This window comes from Juglans microcarpa x Juglans regia, chromosome 6D (genome assembly GCF_004785595.1).
Source record: "Juglans microcarpa x Juglans regia isolate MS1-56 chromosome 6D, Jm3101_v1.0, whole genome shotgun sequence".
Classification (NCBI taxonomy): domain Eukaryota; kingdom Viridiplantae; phylum Streptophyta; class Magnoliopsida; order Fagales; family Juglandaceae; genus Juglans; species Juglans microcarpa x Juglans regia.
In genome coordinates, this window is record NC_054604.1 from 27,627,911 (window position 1) to 27,647,649 (window position 19,739).

The 19,739-nt window shown below is 35.4% G+C and overlaps 3 protein-coding genes across 4 annotated transcripts; all 3 read left to right on the forward strand.

The window, feature by feature from the left end:
* The first annotated feature begins 383 nt into the window (after positions 1 to 383).
* LOC121235285 (E3 ubiquitin-protein ligase MARCHF2) lies at positions 384 to 5,827 on the forward strand. 2 transcript variants are annotated; one of them, XM_041131608.1, is made up of 7 exons: positions 391 to 706; positions 825 to 1,129; positions 2,097 to 2,231; positions 2,320 to 2,362; positions 5,083 to 5,139; positions 5,273 to 5,387; positions 5,470 to 5,827. In XM_041131608.1, the coding sequence occupies exons 2-7, from the start codon at positions 915 to 917 to the stop codon at positions 5,598 to 5,600; spliced, it is 696 nt and encodes a 231-aa protein (XP_040987542.1). In that variant the 5' UTR covers positions 391 to 706; positions 825 to 914; the 3' UTR covers positions 5,601 to 5,827. The 2 variants fall into 2 exon arrangements, with proteins under 2 accessions (XP_040987543.1, XP_040987542.1); XM_041131609.1 differs by lacking the exon at positions 5,273 to 5,387 and having other exon boundaries at positions 384 to 706; positions 5,470 to 5,611.
* A 7,033-nt stretch (positions 5,828 to 12,860) lies between these two features.
* On the forward strand, positions 12,861 to 16,703 carry LOC121234466 (protein NTM1-like 9). The gene is made up of 7 exons (XM_041130406.1): positions 12,861 to 13,463; positions 13,801 to 14,093; positions 14,261 to 14,578; positions 14,697 to 15,089; positions 15,283 to 15,735; positions 15,821 to 15,970; positions 16,056 to 16,703. Exons 1-7 carry the CDS (start codon positions 13,298 to 13,300, stop codon positions 16,428 to 16,430), a joined length of 2,148 nt encoding a protein of 715 aa, XP_040986340.1. The 5' UTR covers positions 12,861 to 13,297; the 3' UTR covers positions 16,431 to 16,703.
* A 454-nt stretch (positions 16,704 to 17,157) lies between these two features.
* On the forward strand, positions 17,158 to 17,712 carry LOC121234467. Its single transcript, XM_041130407.1, has one exon. The coding sequence runs from the start codon at positions 17,542 to 17,544 to the stop codon at positions 17,701 to 17,703; it is 162 nt and encodes a 53-aa protein (XP_040986341.1). The 5' UTR covers positions 17,158 to 17,541; the 3' UTR covers positions 17,704 to 17,712.
* The last annotated feature ends 2,027 nt before the right edge of the window (positions 17,713 to 19,739 follow it).

The window sequence follows — 19,739 nt, forward strand, 5'->3', positions numbered from 1 at the left end:
TATTATTAACAATTCAATTTTTTTAAATTTTAAAATAATAATAATATTAAAAAATAATATTCTAATATTATTTTATCATTTCAACTCAAATCAACTCAACTCAACTCAACATCTAAACACAACCGCCTTAACTAAAATAGCATCTAGATCTTAAACTTTTTTTTTTTAAATCATAATCCTAAACTTTTTAGATAACATGGAATCGTTTATAATAATACCAAACTTATTTCGTGTAGCGTGACATATTACAACACGTTTTAAGTAGTCGACTTAATAATTAATAATAGTTATTAATTTAAAGGCTAACTACAATAATAGTGACAAAGAAAGTGGTGGTTTCAGGTTTGTTGCCACAAGTTGCATTTTGTGGGGACCAAAAGAAAAGTTAGAGAATTTTTAAAGCTTCGTCCACTTTGCGCCTTGCCTTCCCTTTTAACTGCAGTGAATCCCATCCGGTGACTGTGAGGTGCGAGTGAAGCGTGAGCATGGCAATGAGTAACGGGCGCTGGGGAGTCGCTTAAATACATACCCACCACCAGAAATTGTGATTCACTGTTGGGGTTGCATAGAATTTGGGGTTTAACATCATTAATCATCTCGCTTGTTCATCTTCTTCTTCGTCTTTGATCTTTCTTTCGGCTGTGTTAAGGTGCTTCGTCGACTCTCGAAGCTTCCATTGCTGAATCCCAATACCCACTTTTACGAGGTTCGATCTTCTTTTGCTGCAACAGAGGTTTCTTTTTTGTTTGTTTGTTTTGTTTGAGGTCTTTTGTCAATGCTCTTTGCCAAGCTATTTCAATGGATTTTCTTTCTTAATTTTGAAGGGTATTCGGAAGCTCGAATCGCGTGACTCAGTTTCCTTTCGTGCTCGGAATTGATAGAGCAAAGGGTACCGGTTGGGTTTTTGGCATCAGATGTTGAAAGACACCAGCTGCGATGGTGATCTTCCCGACCTGGAGAAGCAGTCGGCCAACGCCAACGCCAACCATGGTTGTGATCAGACTCCCGAACCAACTGCAAAGTTGTCAACTGCTGTGGACTCCTCTAATGACGATGAACAACTGCCCCCTGCTCTGTCTCCCAAAAAGGCATATTTGTCGAGGACAGCAAGTTCTGTTGAACTATGCAGGTATCATATAATTTCTTGATACATCACGACTATCCAGAAGTGGCTTCATGTTTTGTTTCTTATGGATTGCATTTTCCCTGTTTTCTTTTAATCTAAGCTGAGCGTGCTCTTGCTTATTGCCTTACTAACCATCAATTCGACTGTCATTTTCAACTTTCCCTTTTAAAAGTTGGTGTAATATTAACTTGATGGTGAAAAAACAATCTCGAATTGAGGTTTACTCTACAAAGAAATGTATGTGTGCTTGGTTTGGAATGCACCATAGAAATGAAACTCTTCAGCAGATGATATTGGACGCGATCCACACTCAGTTTATTAGAAGACACGCTTTCCATTACAGGCTGGGTATGATTGAAACTAAGTTTTTCGCTTTAAATTAAAGGGAGAATATTTAGAAAGGTTCAATATTTTTTTATAGAATTTACGTAGGGTTGTATCATCTTACGTTTTTTCAATGTTGATGGCTTGGAGTTCCCCATCTTTGAAGAAAAGAGCTATGGAGAAAATTTGTTGTTGTTCGGTATTTAGTTATGCTCAGTGATGTCCATCCTGGTTGCTTTTATTGGTTTTATGATTTGCAGGGATTTTCTGGTTTCGGCCTTTTTGCCTCTGTTTTTGCACATATTATCATTTTTATCTTGTTCAAGTTGGTATTGATCTTATGAGGTCATAAAAAAAGTCTTGTTCAAGTTGGTGCATAAATTTCGATTGCCTGCAGCTGCTCAATCTGCTATAAATGGATTTTTCAAATTACTATGTGAGGTTTTGAAAAGGAACTAAAACAGGACTATTGATTTTGGCTGCATGTTGAAAAACCTTTGGGTTATGTAGTTTTGCTTTATTTTCATGTTGGAAATTGATTTAGATGGATATAAGTATCATTGGATTATATCTTAAAATTAATTGCTTTATCTTCTGTTCAATTTCACTTAAACAAAGTATTGATATAGGCTGTTCTATTTTTCAGAGTTTGTCAGCAGGAGAAGGAAGAAGTTCTTATAGATCTTGGGTGCCATTGTCGAGGTGGTCTTGCAAAAGCCCACCGCTCATGCATAGATACTTGGTTTTGTACAAGAGGATCAAACAAATGTGAGATATGCCAGTAAGTCTTTTCACTATATTTGTTCTTGATTTGGAATTGGCTCAGTCTCGAAGGATCTTATAATGTGTTTTCGGTTTTTTTTTTGCAGAGAGTTAGCTGCAAACGTGCCACCTCCAGATTCCCAGCCTAGTGTACGTATTCCATATTCCATACCATTTTTATCAAGTTATTTAACTCATGCATTGGGTTACCAAAGTGGATGGGCTTTTTATTTCACCTCATCTTTGTGATATCATATCCATTTTGAATGAATTACTTCTTAGCCACGTCCCAATATGTATTTTATTTTTCCTAATTATATAAAGAATCGAAACATTCTTTGTTAAATTCTTTAAACGTATTTGAAATGTATTGTACTGTACTGTATGCACCCAAATGTTCCCATTTGACCTTCTCAAGTACAGACTAGAACATCTAATTATTATTGAGAACATATGAAGGGTCCTTGGCATATGTTCTGAATGATATCATAATTTTGAATGCTTATCAGTAATGCAACATATAATAATTTGATATTTGATATTTAGATCCTGGAAGAAAAATTTGACATATATAGCGAAAGAATATGTTTACTTTTTAGCACATCTTTTGTTAACTAATCCTACTTCTCAACAAAGATCACAACGGTGTGGAACTTTGTGTTAGAGTATCCTACTGTCAAGCTGTTGTTCAAGCCTCCCCAACTCAGAACTATAGTCTCACGCTAACAATACCCTTACCCATGGCGGGCCAAAGCACACACTTTTCTAGCTCTAGCCATGTCTCTATCAGTACACTTGAGTACTTCCACCATGTCTTTCAACAAACTCCATAATTTTTCCTTTCCCAAATATTGCACAGCTTGTCATGATCAAGCTGGACAGTTTTGACTTATGCCCTCCGAATTACCTTCCTAACGAGGAAATAGCTGTTATGAATCCATTGTTCTAAGTTTAATTTGAACAATATTCTCCATTGTCCTTTAGCCTCAACAAGTTTATCGTCCATCCAAAAATTTTGTCAAGATAATCACTGTTTTTTCTACACTAGCAACAACAGATTTTAATTGGGCATGCACATGCAGAATGGAGCTATTTTTTTGGAAGGCAAGAGTGTAAGTGTTTTGTACGCAGTCCAGTTGCAAAGGAATTCTTTAAAGAAAAAGCACCACCTCCTAGGAATAAAACTTCCTTTCTGGTTGGCATTCTAGAATAGGACATCCTTCAGATGTAATTGTCCTATTTATAGTCAGATCTCCACAATTACCTGCTTTTGCTGGCAACAACTCTTGACAGTTTTTTATTTTATTTTTTATTGAATCTTGTCAACTTAAAAAGCAAAAACACGATCCTTTTCTTCCTCCATTTGATCGAGTCAACATCCCCTAGAATTAGTTCACTCTAATGTGTGGACCACACCAATTATTTCTGTAAGTGGATGCCACTACTAGGTGGTGTTCATTAATGATTTTTCTTGCTTCACATGGGTTTATCCATTGCAACAAAAGCTAGATGTATCTTAGCATTTCATTAATTCAAATGCATTACTTCTCAAAGATGAACACCAAAATGCATTTCATTAATTCAAATGTATGTTAGCTTTCCACCAAAATTTAACAATTTCAATCTAATGGAGGAGGCGAATTTACTTCACAAAGATTTAATTCCATTTCTCACCAAAATGGAATTCTCCATCGCAAATCTTGTTCTCACACATCTGAGTAGCTTTCTGAAAGAAAACTCCAACAGATTCTTGAAATGGGAACAACTCTTGCTGAATCTTGGCTACCAAAGAAATTTTGGGTTGACACACCTTGAGTCTTCTGATGCGTGTGTTTTTACTCTTCTTTGCCCCCATAACTCTGACAAGAAGTTACAATTTCATACCAAGCCATGCATCTTTGTAGGCTATGGATTTGGACACAAAGGGTACCGGTGCTTTGATCCTTCACTTCAAAAGCCACACATACTCATGGATGTAGTTTATAATGAGACTTCTTTTCCCAGCTTGGATCAAACCACCAGTTCTTACCCCCCTCAAATCTTGGCTCTTGCTACTACACAAGTGTCTATACATTTTCTTGACTCTTTCTGACCCCCCAACTCCCCTTAACAATCTTTGATCCCCAACCCACTCCTGACCATATCTCAGATTCGTGTTTTTGATAGCCTTGAACTTTTGAACTCCTGACCATGTCTCGGCTTTGCCTTTTGATAGCCATGAACTTTTGAATCCCATCTCTAGTGATTTCCAAACCTCCCCTGCATCACTTCCTTCACCCAAGCTCCCCTCACTTCCTGCCCCAACACCTGAACCCCTGTCAAGTGAAACACTTCCTGCTCCACACTCTACTCAGCCCATGACCACTTGGTCTAGTACGGGTTCCCTCTGTCCCAATGTCTTCCCTGACCACACCATGTTCCTTTCTACTTGGTATCCCATTTCTGCTATTTCCTCCATTATTCAAGTAGTGGAGCCTTCATCTTATGCCCAAGCTGTACTAGATCCTTGGTGGCAAGATGCCATGCAACTGGAGGATACTCTTCAACACTTTGGAGAACGCGATCCAACAGAAGAAATCGAAACATATGATTTGAATGTTATAGTAATAAAATTATATATTCAAAATATCCACTAATCTCTTCTGAGTTAGTTTTGCCACTGGATTTGTTTTCTTTTTTAAATTTTACTAATTATTAATTTTACTGGTTTAATGGTTGGGTTTTAAACTCGCCTTTTTTAAATTGTGAGCATTAGCACTTTTGCTGAAGATATATCAGGGTGACAAAACATTATTTTTACAAGCGTCTGAAAGCAGAAAAGGTCTGATAGGCATGTATGAAATTTTATGTTCTCGTTTTTCATGGAACAGACAAATTACTGGGTTTGGAGGAATGAAGCAAATTTTAGGCATCAAGGTCGTGAAAGGGTAAGGGGTCACTCTGCTCAATCTTCTGGAGTTGTCTTATTTGAGGAAATAATATTCATTCCCTTGATACCTATAAAAAAAAAAACAATATTCATTCCTTTGATTTTGTTGCATCCAATGAACTCTGTACCAGAACTGTTTTAGTCCACTTTGGGTGGCATTTTCAATCCTCGTTTGTGGTCTCCTGTTGGATGTGCTGATATCCATTACCCTGGGTATCTCGGCACTGCCCATCAACGTTATAATCGGTATGTAGCTCTACGTTGTTCCTTTTACTTTCTTAATGACTGGCTTGTTTGATGATGGTAAAAAATGGAGAGAAATGTACAGGTGTCATTATTGTTCTTGGACTTGGGACTGGACTGCGAGTTGCTCTGGATTTCTGTCATGAGTGGAGTTTGAGAAGAGTTGTGCAAAGAGTGGAAACAAATGTGAGTCTTGGTTATCATCCTGCCATATAGGTAAATTTGTGTACAAGAAATTCTTCAACTTGCAAGAGAACTCTTAATTGTTATGTACTACAGGATCCCGTTGTTCACCTTGTTTATGATTTGAGATTTGAGAGGGAGCATTTCTTTGTTACCTCACACTTTGATACAGCATGGTGAAGTGAGAGGGCACTGTTTTCCCCTCGGAACTTTTCAATGTTTATGTTTGAGATGAATCTATGCACAGACTTGTTAAACCACATAAGACTGTTCATTCAGGTTTCGACCCGGAAACCCGGGTATACTCGGACCAGAACCTGGATTTCAAACCCAGGCCAGAACCCGGGTGAATCCAGGTTCAAGAAACCCGGAAATCCAAGTTTCGGGTTGTACCTAGGGTTTTATATATATATATATATATTATATATATATATATATAACAAAATAACAAAAAGCCTATAGTATTTAATTTTTTCAGAAAAAAATAATGCTGAAAAGCTTTCTTTTTTAATCTAAAAGCCTATATTACTGAAAAGTTGGTAATATATATTTAATTTGAAATTAGATGATTATGTACATGTAATATATTCCAGTATGATAATATATTCCAGACTTTCTAGTACTACTCCTGTTAAAAGTGATCGATCAAGTAGTAGTACTTCTAACCTTCTATGGCCATATAATGCATTTATCATGTAAAATGTATGCAATAATGCAATTCACTACATATTAAATTACATTTCATTACATTACGAAACTCAAAATTATAATATATGAAAATTCCAAAATGCTTCAATTGAAAGTTTAAAATTGTCATCTATTCAGTTGCCTTTGCGTCCTTGAAGTGCTTACTAATTGCATATACACGTCATGAGAAACAGGGAAACTGAAAAGACAAAATGTTTACTAATTACAAAATATAAATTGCTATGAACATAGTTTGCTCACATATTGGCATCAATTTTCTTTCAAATGAAGGCAGAAATCCACATTCATGAACTGAGTCATGTCTGAGAATACCAACAAATATATGAAGGCATCAAACTGATATTGGCTGTTCAAAATCTATATTATGAATGGAAGAAGCTATAGTTGCTGGAGAAACATCTACACATGTAAATTTTCCATGCTAAAGTTAATAGCACATTTAGATACAAGAACAGCACTCTATGTATACTTATCATCAAGCTCTGCTAATAGATGTGCACAAAATTTGTCCTAGGAAACCATAATTACCTGAGGTGAAGTCTTTAAATAAACACCAAGTACTTGTGATGAATACAAGCAATCAAAATAACAGGCATATACACTAAAAATATCTCTTAAAAGAATGATAATTTAATTAACTAGTCAAATGCCAAAGGCATTGTTATGCTTGTCATTATTTCATAGTTAACTTCAGACAAACACAATAAAAGAATTATCAACAAGTAGGAATGCGAAGTAGAAATACTATCAAGTACTCTTTACAGTTCACATTTTTATAATGGACCACTTACTCAAAATAAACATATCCAATTTCATATTTCATATTGTTCATGGCTTCTTAAACAAGGACGAGCAAGGTATATACAAGATTTGTATGACCTGAACAAACAAACAAACTTTAGAATAGATAGCAGCCCACATATATCTTTTAATGCATACACATATATGTTGATCTTACAAATAAAAGAGCTGGTTGATTATGCAAGAAGAAAGTACTTACTCTAGATTTTTTTCTGCTTAAATGGGAAGAAAGACTCACAGTAGCCTCTGTTGAAGATGAAGCTAGATGATCATCTAGAAAAATATTAAAAATTGAGTTAGATAGATGATAAATCTAGATAATCACAGAATCTTCTTCCATCTGTTATTGAGTAATAAAGACTGCCAAATAGAATATAATAAATAATCAAACACACATATTATCAAACATATAAAGAAACAGATCTAACAAAAAAAAGGTAAAATATGCTGCAGTATTCCTGTTGGCATGCAGTAATCTTATTAGGATGTATAAGTGTATTACATGATTATATTCAGTACTGTGCATGGCGACCTTATATTGTTAGATTCTTGTTGTCTGTGAGAAAAGCTTGAAATGTGATTTAAGTGTAAATATGATGATCGATTCCAAGACCAGAATAAAGATTTGATAAACTACTTCCCATATATGGAGTTTTAGAACAACTGTAGGATATGGTAGTCTTATATTTATATAGAAAGATATATTATCTGAAACCTTATTTTCATAAGATATCTATATTTTATTTTTGGATACATCAATATATAACTATTTTGTAATTTCCTAATAAGTTTTGGTTAATAAAAAAAAAACTTCAATGAAATGAGGCTACTAAATGCTAAATAAATATGGGTGGAGAAACAGAGGAGGAGTTTGTCGAGCTCTGTGACATACCAGTTTGGTTTTAGGGTATATAAGTAAATTTTTCTAGTAAATTTATATTTTTAGAATTTATATTTTTATGATTATAGTTTTATCAGAATTTATATGTACTTTATCTTTATATTTTCTATTATAGTTGCGACTTATGATTTGTTAGAGTTTTGTTTTAATAAGGATTTCTAAAGTGTATCAGATTATGTACTACGGTTTTGTTTTGAAATTTAAAGTTTAAAATTTTTCTTCTAGTCACCGAACCTCATCACTTTGTTAGCCTCTGTTGAGAACTTCAAACCACCCAACCCGTATATTTCTCTCGGTGATTTTTGTTTGTTTTGCTAGCGTCCTAGTGGAACACCAACTCTAGTGCCGTGTATTCCTCTACTCATGCCGTCTATGCTCTTCTAGGGTTTCTCTAATTCTCTATCATCTACCATTATAAATCGTGCTTACCTGTGCATGAGAAGACAAACTTGTGAGTTGCGAAAAACCCCTGTTGCCGAACCAGTGCTGTCGCCCCTTCTCCTCGGTGGCCACCTCAAGAGGCGCCGAACCCCTCCTCGACGACACAGAAGCCGCCGACCCATAACCCCCCGTCGAGCCACTCATTTTTCCGGTAAGGCCTCGGCCGCCACAGCTCTCTCTCTCTCTCTTGGTTTCGGTTTAGTAGTTCCTCTCTCTAAACTCTCTCTCTCTTTCTCTCACTCGGCGTCGACCACCATAGGAACCCTCAGTCGCGCCGCTGGTCACTCCCAGCCACCAGCGCCGCCATCGCCTCAGCCCCTTTCCCTCGGTGAGTTCCTCCATCGCAGACCCTCTCTCTATCTCAAACTCTCTGTGTTTTGTTTTGGCCATGTATTCGGTTCTGCCGTGGGTTTCTTTTTGATGGGCCTTGGGCCTTAGGCCCGTATGGGGTTGGGATGGGCTTATTTTCCTGTTTGGGCTCATGTTGTACAGTATTATATTTATGGGCCAGAGTTTTTAACCCTTTTTACAGACTATAATAATGTTTAATTGAATATGATCTTATTTTATTTCAATAATTATTTTAGTGAAATTTATTGAGTTTAATATTACTAGTTGAGTTATTAAATAAATGTAGTTAATTAAAGGTTCATTTTTTTAATAAAAAAATGTTTAAAGAATTAGAAATATGTTTTAAAGTATAATGTTAAGTCTAATGTTTGAGTTAAATTTCCTTTGTCAATTTAGTAAGATTTTAATAAAATTTCTATGTTAAGAATTTAGTGGAATTGGTTAAGTTTCTTATAAGATTTAATAATTATGTTGAGAAATGAAATTTAGTTTAAGAATTTAAGTTTTTGTGAATTATTTTAAAATAGCTCGAGTATTTCTACTAAATTATAAATTAGTATTTTAAGTAATATAAATACTATGAATTATTGATTTTAGTGTTAAACAAATATTGGTTTGACTATATTTTAGAATTTCGAATTTAGTTAAGTAAGATATTAGTATTTATTTATTTCCAAACAATTTAGTGATAGTTATTTATTGAATATAGGTCTCAAGTTACGAAGTATTATTCAAGAAGAAACGCATCGAGGTAAGTAAATTTGATCATAAATTAGGATCATCACAATTAGCTTATATGTATGTATTATCCAAGCCAGTTCATTGATAGCCACTATTTATGAACCGCTCATGTCATATGCAAGCATGTCATCTAGCATAGCATACGACCATGTCATTCCGCATCATGTTTAAATTCAGAATTTATGATTATGTATGTAGTATGTCATGCATCTCATGTGTATAAGACACGTAAGCCATCTTAAATTCAAGTGTAAGATAATATCAGATCAGTTAATAAGATGGCCATTCAGATGCATGGTACCAATGCAGTTCAGTTCAGGGTGGATGTGCAAGCCATGAACTCAGTCGTGGTCCACCATAGTATGTCAGAATACTATCAGCGGCTCCCCTTGCGGCCGCGAGATGTGGGGCCGGTGCACAACCTTGCACACAGGGTTAAGTGTGTTGGCCAGTCAGATAAATCAGTTAAATCAGTCAGAACAGTTTGTTAATTCAGTTAAGATAGTCATACATAGCATAAGCATCAGCATGAACAGTCATGAATTTTTTTTAAGCTCAGTATGAAAGTTGTTATGAAAATCTTATGTTCATTACGTTTACGTTGTGATAAATTTCTTACTGAGTCATCGACTCATTTTAGTTTATTTTCATATTTTTAACTACCCAGGTGAAGATGATGATTACGAGCAGACAGGCCAGGAGTAGAAGGAGCATTTATTTTTTTTTTAGTTCAGACTTTCTAAAATAAACATGTTTTTATGACATGAATTTATTTCAGTTTATTTCATTTAATATTTTGGAAGACAGTTTTATTAGACATTTTTCCGCATAATAAAAGTTCAGTTTTTTTAAATTATGAAATTATGGAATCTATTACCGGATTATTTTTATGAAAAATACGTGACACTCTTAGCCTATGGGAAGGGGGTGTTACAAGCTCTCTCACTAAATGCTTACCAAACTCACTCCATAAAGAGATTGGCAAGAGAGTTTCCTTTTTTTTTAAAAAAAAAAGAAAGGAAGATTTGAGGCCTACTTGCAGTTTCCAAAGAGTTCCTTGTTCCTTTGATGGAAACATATGACTGAATACATTCGATGCCATTATCGAGAATGTGATATTATTATGTCCGTGAACCTTCTGCTGAGACGTGATATCAGCTATTAGGCTGCAAGGATGACAATCCCATTGGAAAGATGGGGAAGGGAGGGAGAAAACAGTTTTGTTACTCTTTATTTTCATACGTCACATATTATATATTTTATTTATTTTTATTTTTTTTAATATTATTAAATTTTTTTATTCATTATTTATATATTATACATTTAATAAGAAAAAAATATAATATATAATATGTAAAAATAATGAATAGAATTTAAAAAAAAAAAAAAAAAATAGGGCGATAGAGATTGGGTCGCCCTCCCACTGCAACTTTTTTGAGAGAAAAGATGGAAGCATGTGCTCGTAGAATAATCTACTTTTTAAAGGTGGAGCATTTTCATTGGGCTCGCAGCCCTTTTATTTTTGATTTTTGCTTTAGTTGATTCAATCACGTCCTATGTTTGTGAGTGAACGTTTTGCAATGTCCATCGTTGCGTCTATATATGACCTTTCCTTTCCTTTTGGAAAGTAATTTGTCTCAGATAATAAATAAATAAATAGCACGTGAAAACTTTGATAAAATATTTGGTAATTAATTTAGACAGACTTATATATAAAAAGAGAAAAAAACAAGCCGATGCTACAAGTGGGTTTTGAGAACTTTTTTTTTTTTTTTTTTTATTGCACACTTTTGTCCGAATCAACTTCGATTCCTATGAGTAAGATAGTTAGTATTAAAATATATATGTATATATATATATATTGTAATATTTAATGATACCATGCAAGATCTGAATGTCGCATAAGGTTTTTATTTAAATTTTAGGACTAACAGCATTTTCAATGGATTATGTAAAATGCATATAAGTTTAAGACAGTAATAAAATATTTTCCATGAGATTGTATAAATTAAAAGATAATGATACATGATCGATGGTTGATCGATTTTTGTTTTTTTGTTTTTAATTTCTTAATGATTAAGTAAGTGAATATTATTGAGTTTATGTATTTTTTGTAAAAAAATTATTTAAAGATGTTGAAAAAAAAAGAAAAAAAAATTATGAAATACACTTATCGGTTGGATGGGACATCGTTCCCATAACATGCATTTACATATGAACAGTTCGATAAATAATAATAATTGGAAAACACTAGTTTCAAAGAGGTATTGAAATTGTTTTTAATAATTTTTTTTTATTTAGTGATTAAGTAAGTATTTTTAAATGTATATGTGATTTTTTTTATTTTTTTAAAAAAATATCTAAATAGTTTTAAAAAATGTTGAAAGTAAAAGTAAAAAAAATAAAAAAAAGACTTTTAACTGATCGGTAGAGAGATTTTGGTAGAAATCAACGTAGCAACGTCCTCATAATTTCAGTTTTTTTGTGTGTAGATACTGTGATAAATACCATTGGTGTTCATTTCCCTCTTTTCTATAGTTTCACAATCTATTCTTCACCCTTGTATTATACTTTATTAGTTTCTATCTCTCATTTTCTCTTTCTTTATTATTTTTTTCTTCATTTCTCATTTTCCTTTTCCTCCAATTTCTTAATTCATTAGATTTAAAATAAATAATAAATTGCAACCTAAAAAATAGATTGAAACGTTATAAAATTTGAAATCTTGGGTGAAATAAAAACTTGTTGCTAATTAAAGAGAATAATTTTGAAAGAAAAAAAAAAAGCTAAAAAAAATTAAAGACAATAATTTTTTAAAGAAAATAGAAAAAAATAAAACAGATAAATGATATAGAGAAATAATATATATATTTAGATGTAGAGTACACTTAAAAGATTAAATTAAATAGAGTCGTGCTATACAAAAACTTCACGTTTTGGACACTATTTAAAAATATGTAATTTTATTTTTTTATTATCATATTTCATATTGAGTAGTGCTATATGTACTTACAGTTTTATTTATATTTTTATTTATAAGACTTATTTTATTAGTTTTCTTTTGAAATTTAAATTTTAAATTTTGAATTCTATGATTTTCAGAACATCAATAACTGATATGTGAAGAAGTAAGTTTTTTATAAGTTTTTTTCAAATATATTTAGTATTTTTTTTATATTTTTAATAAAATATAAAAATAAAATAATGAAATTATATATTTTTAAGTGATGTGTAAGAGAATATAACTTATGTCTAAAAATTTTCAATAGATAATATACATATAAATGAATAATTTTCAGGGTCCCTTATAAACGGTCAATGTATGTATCTCCAGCCTCCCTCCAAGCCACCCTTGTACTACTTTCTAGTTTCTTGACGTGAAAAAGTGAAAGAAATCTTGATGTAGAGATTTTCTACTGCAAAGTTACATACGGCAGGTGCCAGGAGTCTCCGAGGACGCAAATGCACGTCGCACTGCTGGCCCCCACAAAGCTAAAGGGACCCGCTTCAGTTCACTGTCGTGTCGGGTCCTGGGAAAGCGACCGGAAACGGGTGCCGAGGAACCGACCCCAGGAATGGTGGGTTTTCTTAACCCCAACGCATTAGAGGAACAGTTGGTTTTGTACCAAGCGTCCAGAGACGAAACAAAAAGCCAAAGCCTGAGTTACCTGTGATTAATGTAAGGTGTTGGGTTTTCGCCATTTTTTGAGTGGTTAGGGTTTTTGTTGACTAATTTAGGGTTTAGGAGATCCCGGTAAGGTCAGGGCTTTGGAAGAAGAAGAGGAAGATGGAAGTGATGTCGATGGAATCGCTGCCTCTGGGGTTCAGATTCAGGCCGACGGACGAAGAGCTCATAAATCATTACCTCAGGTTGAAAATCAACGGCCGTCATTCCGAGGTCCGGGTCATTTCCGAAATCGACGTTTGCAGATGGGAGCCCTGGGATTTGCCTGGTATTTTTCTCTCTTTCCTTTTTCTTTTACGTTTTAAACACTATATTCGCTTACCTTTATCTTGAAATTCAATTCGATTCTTATTGTGGTAGTAGTTTTTTTTTTTTTTTCCTTTTCTTGATTGGTTAATCGGCTGTCAAAATTTTGCTTTATTCTCCACTGAATCGAAAATACTGCATCTGGCGATTTCATATGCTAACAGCTAAAGACTGTTCCTCTTTGACAGTCTTCTGAAATTTGCCCCTTTCATTTTAAAGTTGCATATTTCTTATAGTTAACTGCTTAATTTGTTACCGATCAAAAATAGTTAACTGCTTACTTTGTGAAAAAAAAAAAGAGCTTTCGGTGATAAAGACGGACGATCCAGAGTGGTTCTTCTTCTGTCCGCGTGATCGGAAGTACCCTAATGGGCATCGTTCCAACCGGGCCACTGACGCCGGATACTGGAAAGCGACCGGCAAGGACCGCACCATCAAGTCCCGTAAGTCTGGGTCTAATACAACCTTGATCGGCATGAAAAAGACATTGGTTTTCTACAGAGGCCGTGCTCCCAAGGGGGAGCGCACGAACTGGATCATGCACGAGTATCGTGCTACCCAGAAACAACTTGACGGTACTCATCCCGGCCAGGTATGTATCTCCTTTGCTTCCTTATTCTTAACAATAGTGCTTTTTTTTTTTTTTTTCCGTCCTCTGTTCATAATTGTTGGGAGATACTGTCAACAAGAACCTTATATAGTTTTGTTCATTATTGGCATGTTGAACATGTTAACATGTCCTTCTCTGGCTTTGTACAGGCTCCTTTTGTACTGTGTCGCTTGTTCAGAAAGCCAGAGGAGAAGGCAGACATTGTAAAGTATGATGAAGTGGATCATACTGGCTCATCTCCTACCACTACCAAGTCCTCTCCTGATGATATATCATCGGATGTGGTTCAAGAAACACCAATGTCAGATATGCAAGTTGGTAACCAATCTGAAGGTATAAAGAGATGGTTGACTGATGAGTTGGATAACATCACCCCTACTGCTCATATGCCTGTTGACACAAGTAGCATTAGTTATATGGCATCTGATGTGGAAGAAGATCATGTACAAGAAGGTACTGGTATAGAGGTGAGACAAGCGATATCTTTTACTATGCATAAACTTTTGTCAAGGATAAGTTTCTTTTCTGGTCTGAATAATCAAGAAGTGAATTGGCTAAATTTTTGTCTTCTTCCTTTCCATTCAGGTTCATCAGCCTCTTGGAGATAATTCAACGATCTATGAGCCTGCTTCTTGCCAGATTGATTACATAGATTTCTCCCCGTCACATCCACAGAATCACACAGAGCTGGCCCCTTATAATCTGGGTTCACCTTTTGCCAGTGATTTTGGCAACGACAATAACACATTTCATTCTCTTGGTGACACAAGTGAACAGGACATATCTTTTACAGAGTTGTTCGACGAGGTATTCAATAACCATGATTTGTACTCCTGGGATGAATCAACCACTCAGAAGAACTCAGTTGTGGGAAGTGACACCCATTTGTCTAGTCAAGTATGTAAGGTAGAGGCTGTACCACCTGGAAGCTCCTATGTTAGGGAAAGTGATGCATACGGTGATATGGCCCGAATTCAGGTAAAACAGATAATTTTTTTCATGTTCTGTAAGCCACCTTATTGTTAATCCTCTGCTGTTTCCAGCTTTGCCTGATGCATGTTGACTTTGAATTTGTGGCACTATGGTATACATATTTTGCTTTATGGAAATTTGATGTTGTTGATCATTGATATACTCTTAACACTAAAGTTAATATGTTGTTGTACACCAGCGGCATTCTGAGATGGGAGCTTCTGGATGGTCAAACAAGCATGATGATAATTGGCAGTTATTACAAAGGCAAAATTCATTTGGATCTTTCCATGCTTTTGCGCCACTTGTTGACTGGGAACTTAAGGGGGAAAATATGGCCGACATTTGGGATAATTCTGTGGGATGTGATGCCTCATCTGCCTATTCTGCTCTGGGCTTAACCTATGGGCTCAATTCTGGAGAAACGGCCGAGGAGAAGAATCCAGTTATCTACAGCAGTGGATCTGTTATCAAGATTAAGAGCCGGCAGCCTCAACATCAACCAAATTCAGACAAATTTGGAACTCAAGGCACAGCGCCAAGAAGAATCCTAATGCAGATGAATATTTCTACTGGATCAGCTTGCTATAGTGAAGTGAGAGGGGCAAGCTGTAGTGAAGGAGAAGATGAAGTACAATCAACTGTTATCGAGGTATTGTTCTTTTGATGAAGCTGGTTTAAAACTATTGCTCATGTGCATTCATCAATTTTCAATTCGGTAATATTGTCGGTTGCAGGACAAAGAATCTTTGGACTGCAGGCCTGCCTTTTCTGAGCCAGAGGAAGACAGTGAACTTTTGAAGGTTCAAGGCACCGCTCATCATAGTGAAGAGAGAGTTGCAAGCCACAGTGAAGAAGAATATGAAGTGCAATCAACTCTTACTGAGGTAAGGTTCATCAGATGAAGCTGATATGAAAGTTCTTCTGATATGTATTCATCAGGTATTGAGTCCATCATATTGCTTGTTGCAGACTAAAGAAGCCTCAGAGCACAGCCCTACTTTTTCTAAGTTAAAGGAAGAGAGTGAAGAAGCCTCTGAGCACGCTTCTAGATTTGCTGAGCCAGAGGAAGAGAGTGAAGAAGCTTCAGAACAAGGTTCTAGCTTTGTCGAGCCAGAGGAGGAAAACAAGCTTTTGACTTCTGAGGAGTACAAGGGAACTAATGGAGAATCCTCGGCAAAACTTAGGTTAGGAGTGAAACATGGTGGTCTGCAGGGCAGCAGCCAGATAGGGTTGACCCATTTTGGGAAATGTCCTTATCGTGCCCCACGATCCTTGTTAATCTATACTGTTGGAGTTTCTCTAGTCGTGCTCCTATCTGCAGTCTTTATTGGGGTATGGATATGATTTAGATCTTGATGTTTTGCAGCAGTAGCTGTAGGAAGTCTGTTCCCATGCGTGTTGCATGCTTGGAAACAAGTTTAGGGTTGAAATTGCTTTCCTGTATGCATTTGTACATGTGTCTAGAATTGCCAAATGCTGTGTACCCTACTGAACAACTTTGTTTTGTTTTCTTGGGTTTCTTTTTGCGTATCCCTGCGTTAGCGTTGATTGATATTTTATACGTATGAATGTATATCTGGTTCCGAGATTTAGCTAAATGGTTATCTTCTTTATAAATCGGTCCACTTTCCTGTATTTTCAAGTATTTGTATTGCATCATATCATAAGAGCATTCCTATATTGGTGCATTCGTAGAAGGTGTCACTGTAATAGCAGTAGTTTTATAGATATGGAAATGGACGTCGATCATATCCCTTAATAGCGTGTGTTTGTGAAAGCGAGGGGCCGAATAGAGATCGGTTAAAAAACAGAGAATGTATATCCAATAGGTAACGCGGACCCCATGGCCCATAGGCTGGAAAGATGAATCCACCTTTCAATGAAACTGGGGCTTACGAAAACCACACCACCTCTAATGTTGAGGTGGCAAAAGCAGGAGAGAAGTTGGAAAAAAAAAATGATTAATGAATACTCATTGCGCTTTCTACATTAATAAATGGCAGAGAGGGGAAAGGATAAGGATGAGAGAAACAATATCCACAGGCGATGGGAAGGAAGTGACCAGTTTCTCTTTCTCCTTGTCTATTAGAAATAATAAAAGGTGGAGAGGGCATAAGACAGATATGGTGGGGATGCACACGTGTTGGAAGCCCAGCAGCACACTGTGAGGACAGTGCTGGCCTTGTTGGGCGCCCCTGGTTTGGTTTATATGGAAACGGGTACCCAAGCGCCGAAACAAAGGGCTTGGACGAGTCTCTTCTAGTCTCTTACAGAAGAAACGCCCACTGAACAGTAAGCAAATATACCTCCTCAGTCTTCCACTTCAACATACACTTGTCATAGTGCATATAAATACACACAGAAAAGAGGGCTGTTGTCAAAGTTTTGAGGACTCAAAAACTTGACCTTTGAGGTGGCAGCAATAGAAAAAGAGAGAAATAAGACGAGAAGGGAGATGATACTGGTCGCGATAGTGGCGGAGATGATGGAGGAGTACACGGTGCTGTTGGCGAGGGTGCTGGAGCATCTTTTCCATTCCGTGCCTTTCCCAAGGCGGGTTCGTTTTCTCATCCTCCACAGTCTTCCTTTCTCTACAGCACATCCTGTCCCCGCCTAATTCCCCCCCGCCCCCCCCCCCCCCCCCCCCCCAAAAAAAAACCCTTCCTTTTTCATTTTCTTTTTCCTTTTCTTCTTATAGTTTTGACGCTTGGTAGCGTAGAATCTTGAGTTGCGGGGTTCTGAATTTTTGTACACATTATTTTGAACCTTTTTTTGTTCTGTAGTTCTATTTAATTGTTATTACTCATGGTGTTCTTGGGCATCAAGGTCCATTGTAAATTCATTGTACTTTTTTCTTTCTTTCTTTCCAAACCATTTGCTCGATCGATGGCCACCAATTCTTACAGCTTCGGCTTAAACTCTTGGATGAATGCATTTGCACGGAGAGAGAAACAAACCCACTACATAGACAGACTGTCCTTTATTCAAACAAGGAAATTCAACCTTTATGAAGATACAAACTTTGCACCCCGCAATCGAATTCAGTATAAACTCCCAACATCAGTTTGTACTTTTTATTTTTCTGTTTTTAATTCTTGGTTCGTCTAAGCTAATATCAATTCATTCAATTTTAAATTCAATCTAATATCTAAATACTCAATTCTTAAATTATTAAATTTATCTCAATTTAAAATTTCAGATTTAAAATTTTTTTCAACTCAATATATATTTATACGTAGAATTCATAATTTTTTTAATTTTTTATAAATAATAATAAATTTATCTTAATATTTAAATACATCTAAATTTATTTTAAATGAATTCTATATAACTCATTCTACTACTTAAATTATTATCATTTATAAAAAATTTAACTCAATTCAATTCAAAACGTCAATGTCCCAAAAAGAGAGAGACACCACTTCAGGTGAGGGAGAGAAAAGAGTGCAAATAGCTATTTTATCTTTTTCTGGGGGTATTTTCTTATCAACTATTTTATCTTCCGCAGCGTTAAAATGTGGTATGTCCTTGTCATAGTGTCAATTTTCATGTAGTTGGGCCGCTAAACTTGGGCTTTCATTATCTCCACATTCGCTCTCTTTTATCCATTTGAGTCTTAGAACTTGAATGCTTAGGCTGTATTTAGATCTTTAATTACTCTTAACTTATTTTAATTTATTATTATATTTTTTTTAAATTTTAACATAAAATATAATAAACAATTTAATTTTTTCAAATCTCAAAATAATAATAATAATATTTTATCATTTCAACTTAACTCACTTCAACATCAAAATATATTCTTAGTGGGTTAATAGAAAATAGTAACCAGAGGAATTCAGCGTTTGGAGATCTCCATTTTTTTTTTCAAATATATATATTTTATGGCTTTTTTTTTTTTATTATTATTTTTTTATAACTAGCATTGCTTTCGATCTTGAGCACCCATTTCTCTTGGTTTCATGAGGCAAATATGGAATACAAGGATGATAAGAACAAAATTAGGTTCATGGGGGGTTAAATTGGGGTATTTTGCAGGATGAAATTATGGGTATTATTTACCATCCTCTAACTAATCACTGTCTTTTCATTATCCTCTTGTATGGATGATAGGTAATGGATGTCAAATTATGTTTTTAATTGTTTAATATTAGATTAGAGGATAATTGGAAGATGATGACAAAAATATGATGCACATGCAGCATCTCTCCTCTATTAATATAGAGGAGCTTTTAGGTTTTTGGGTTTGAATGATTTGTCTCCATTCGATCTCTTATGATCCTTGAATTTCTTTCTAATCGTTTCATGTGATGTAAGTTTTATATATGGAAGTTTTATATCATGAACTTCTCACATGCATGAAAAAACAAGAAGGAAACGGTCGGATAGATAGCAGTCTTTCCCGTATGGGCGGAGTAGCCATTTCTCTCTGATCTATCCCCACTTCATGCTTGCCCAATTAAACTCAAACTTAATTAACTTCTGGCCATGAGGATCGAGTTGTAGACTTGTATACGGCATCTTTGTGCATGAAGACCCACGACGGTGACGGTGGGTATGTGCTCAGTTTTAGCAGTACTTCGAAGTCCCAAAGTGCTTGAAAAATGAGGTTAAAAGCCCCAAAGTGCTTCGTATGGTGGATCTGAGTCTGAA

What these genes read in the sequence shown, in the direction of transcription:
- LOC121235285 (XM_041131608.1), top strand. Translation starts at nt 915, where the DNA reads ATGTTGAAAGACACCAGCTGCGATGGTGATCTTCCCGACCTGGAGAAG. An exon ending in AGTTCTGTTGAACTATGCAG is followed by an intron (nt 1,130 to 2,096) that starts GTATCATATAAT and finishes TCTATTTTTCAG; the next exon opens with AGTTTGTCAGCAGGAGAAGG. An exon ending in AACAAATGTGAGATATGCCA is followed by an intron (nt 2,232 to 2,319) that starts GTAAGTCTTTTC and finishes TTTTTTTTGCAG; the next exon opens with AGAGTTAGCTGCAAACGTGC.
- LOC121234466 (XM_041130406.1), top strand. Translation starts at nt 13,298, where the DNA reads ATGGAAGTGATGTCGATGGAATCGCTGCCTCTGGGGTTCAGATTCAGG. An exon ending in GTGATATGGCCCGAATTCAG is followed by an intron (nt 15,090 to 15,282) that starts GTAAAACAGATA and finishes GTTGTACACCAG; the next exon opens with CGGCATTCTGAGATGGGAGC. An exon ending in TACAATCAACTGTTATCGAG is followed by an intron (nt 15,736 to 15,820) that starts GTATTGTTCTTT and finishes TGTCGGTTGCAG; the next exon opens with GACAAAGAATCTTTGGACTG.
- LOC121234467 (XM_041130407.1), top strand. Translation starts at nt 17,542, where the DNA reads ATGATACTGGTCGCGATAGTGGCGGAGATGATGGAGGAGTACACGGTG.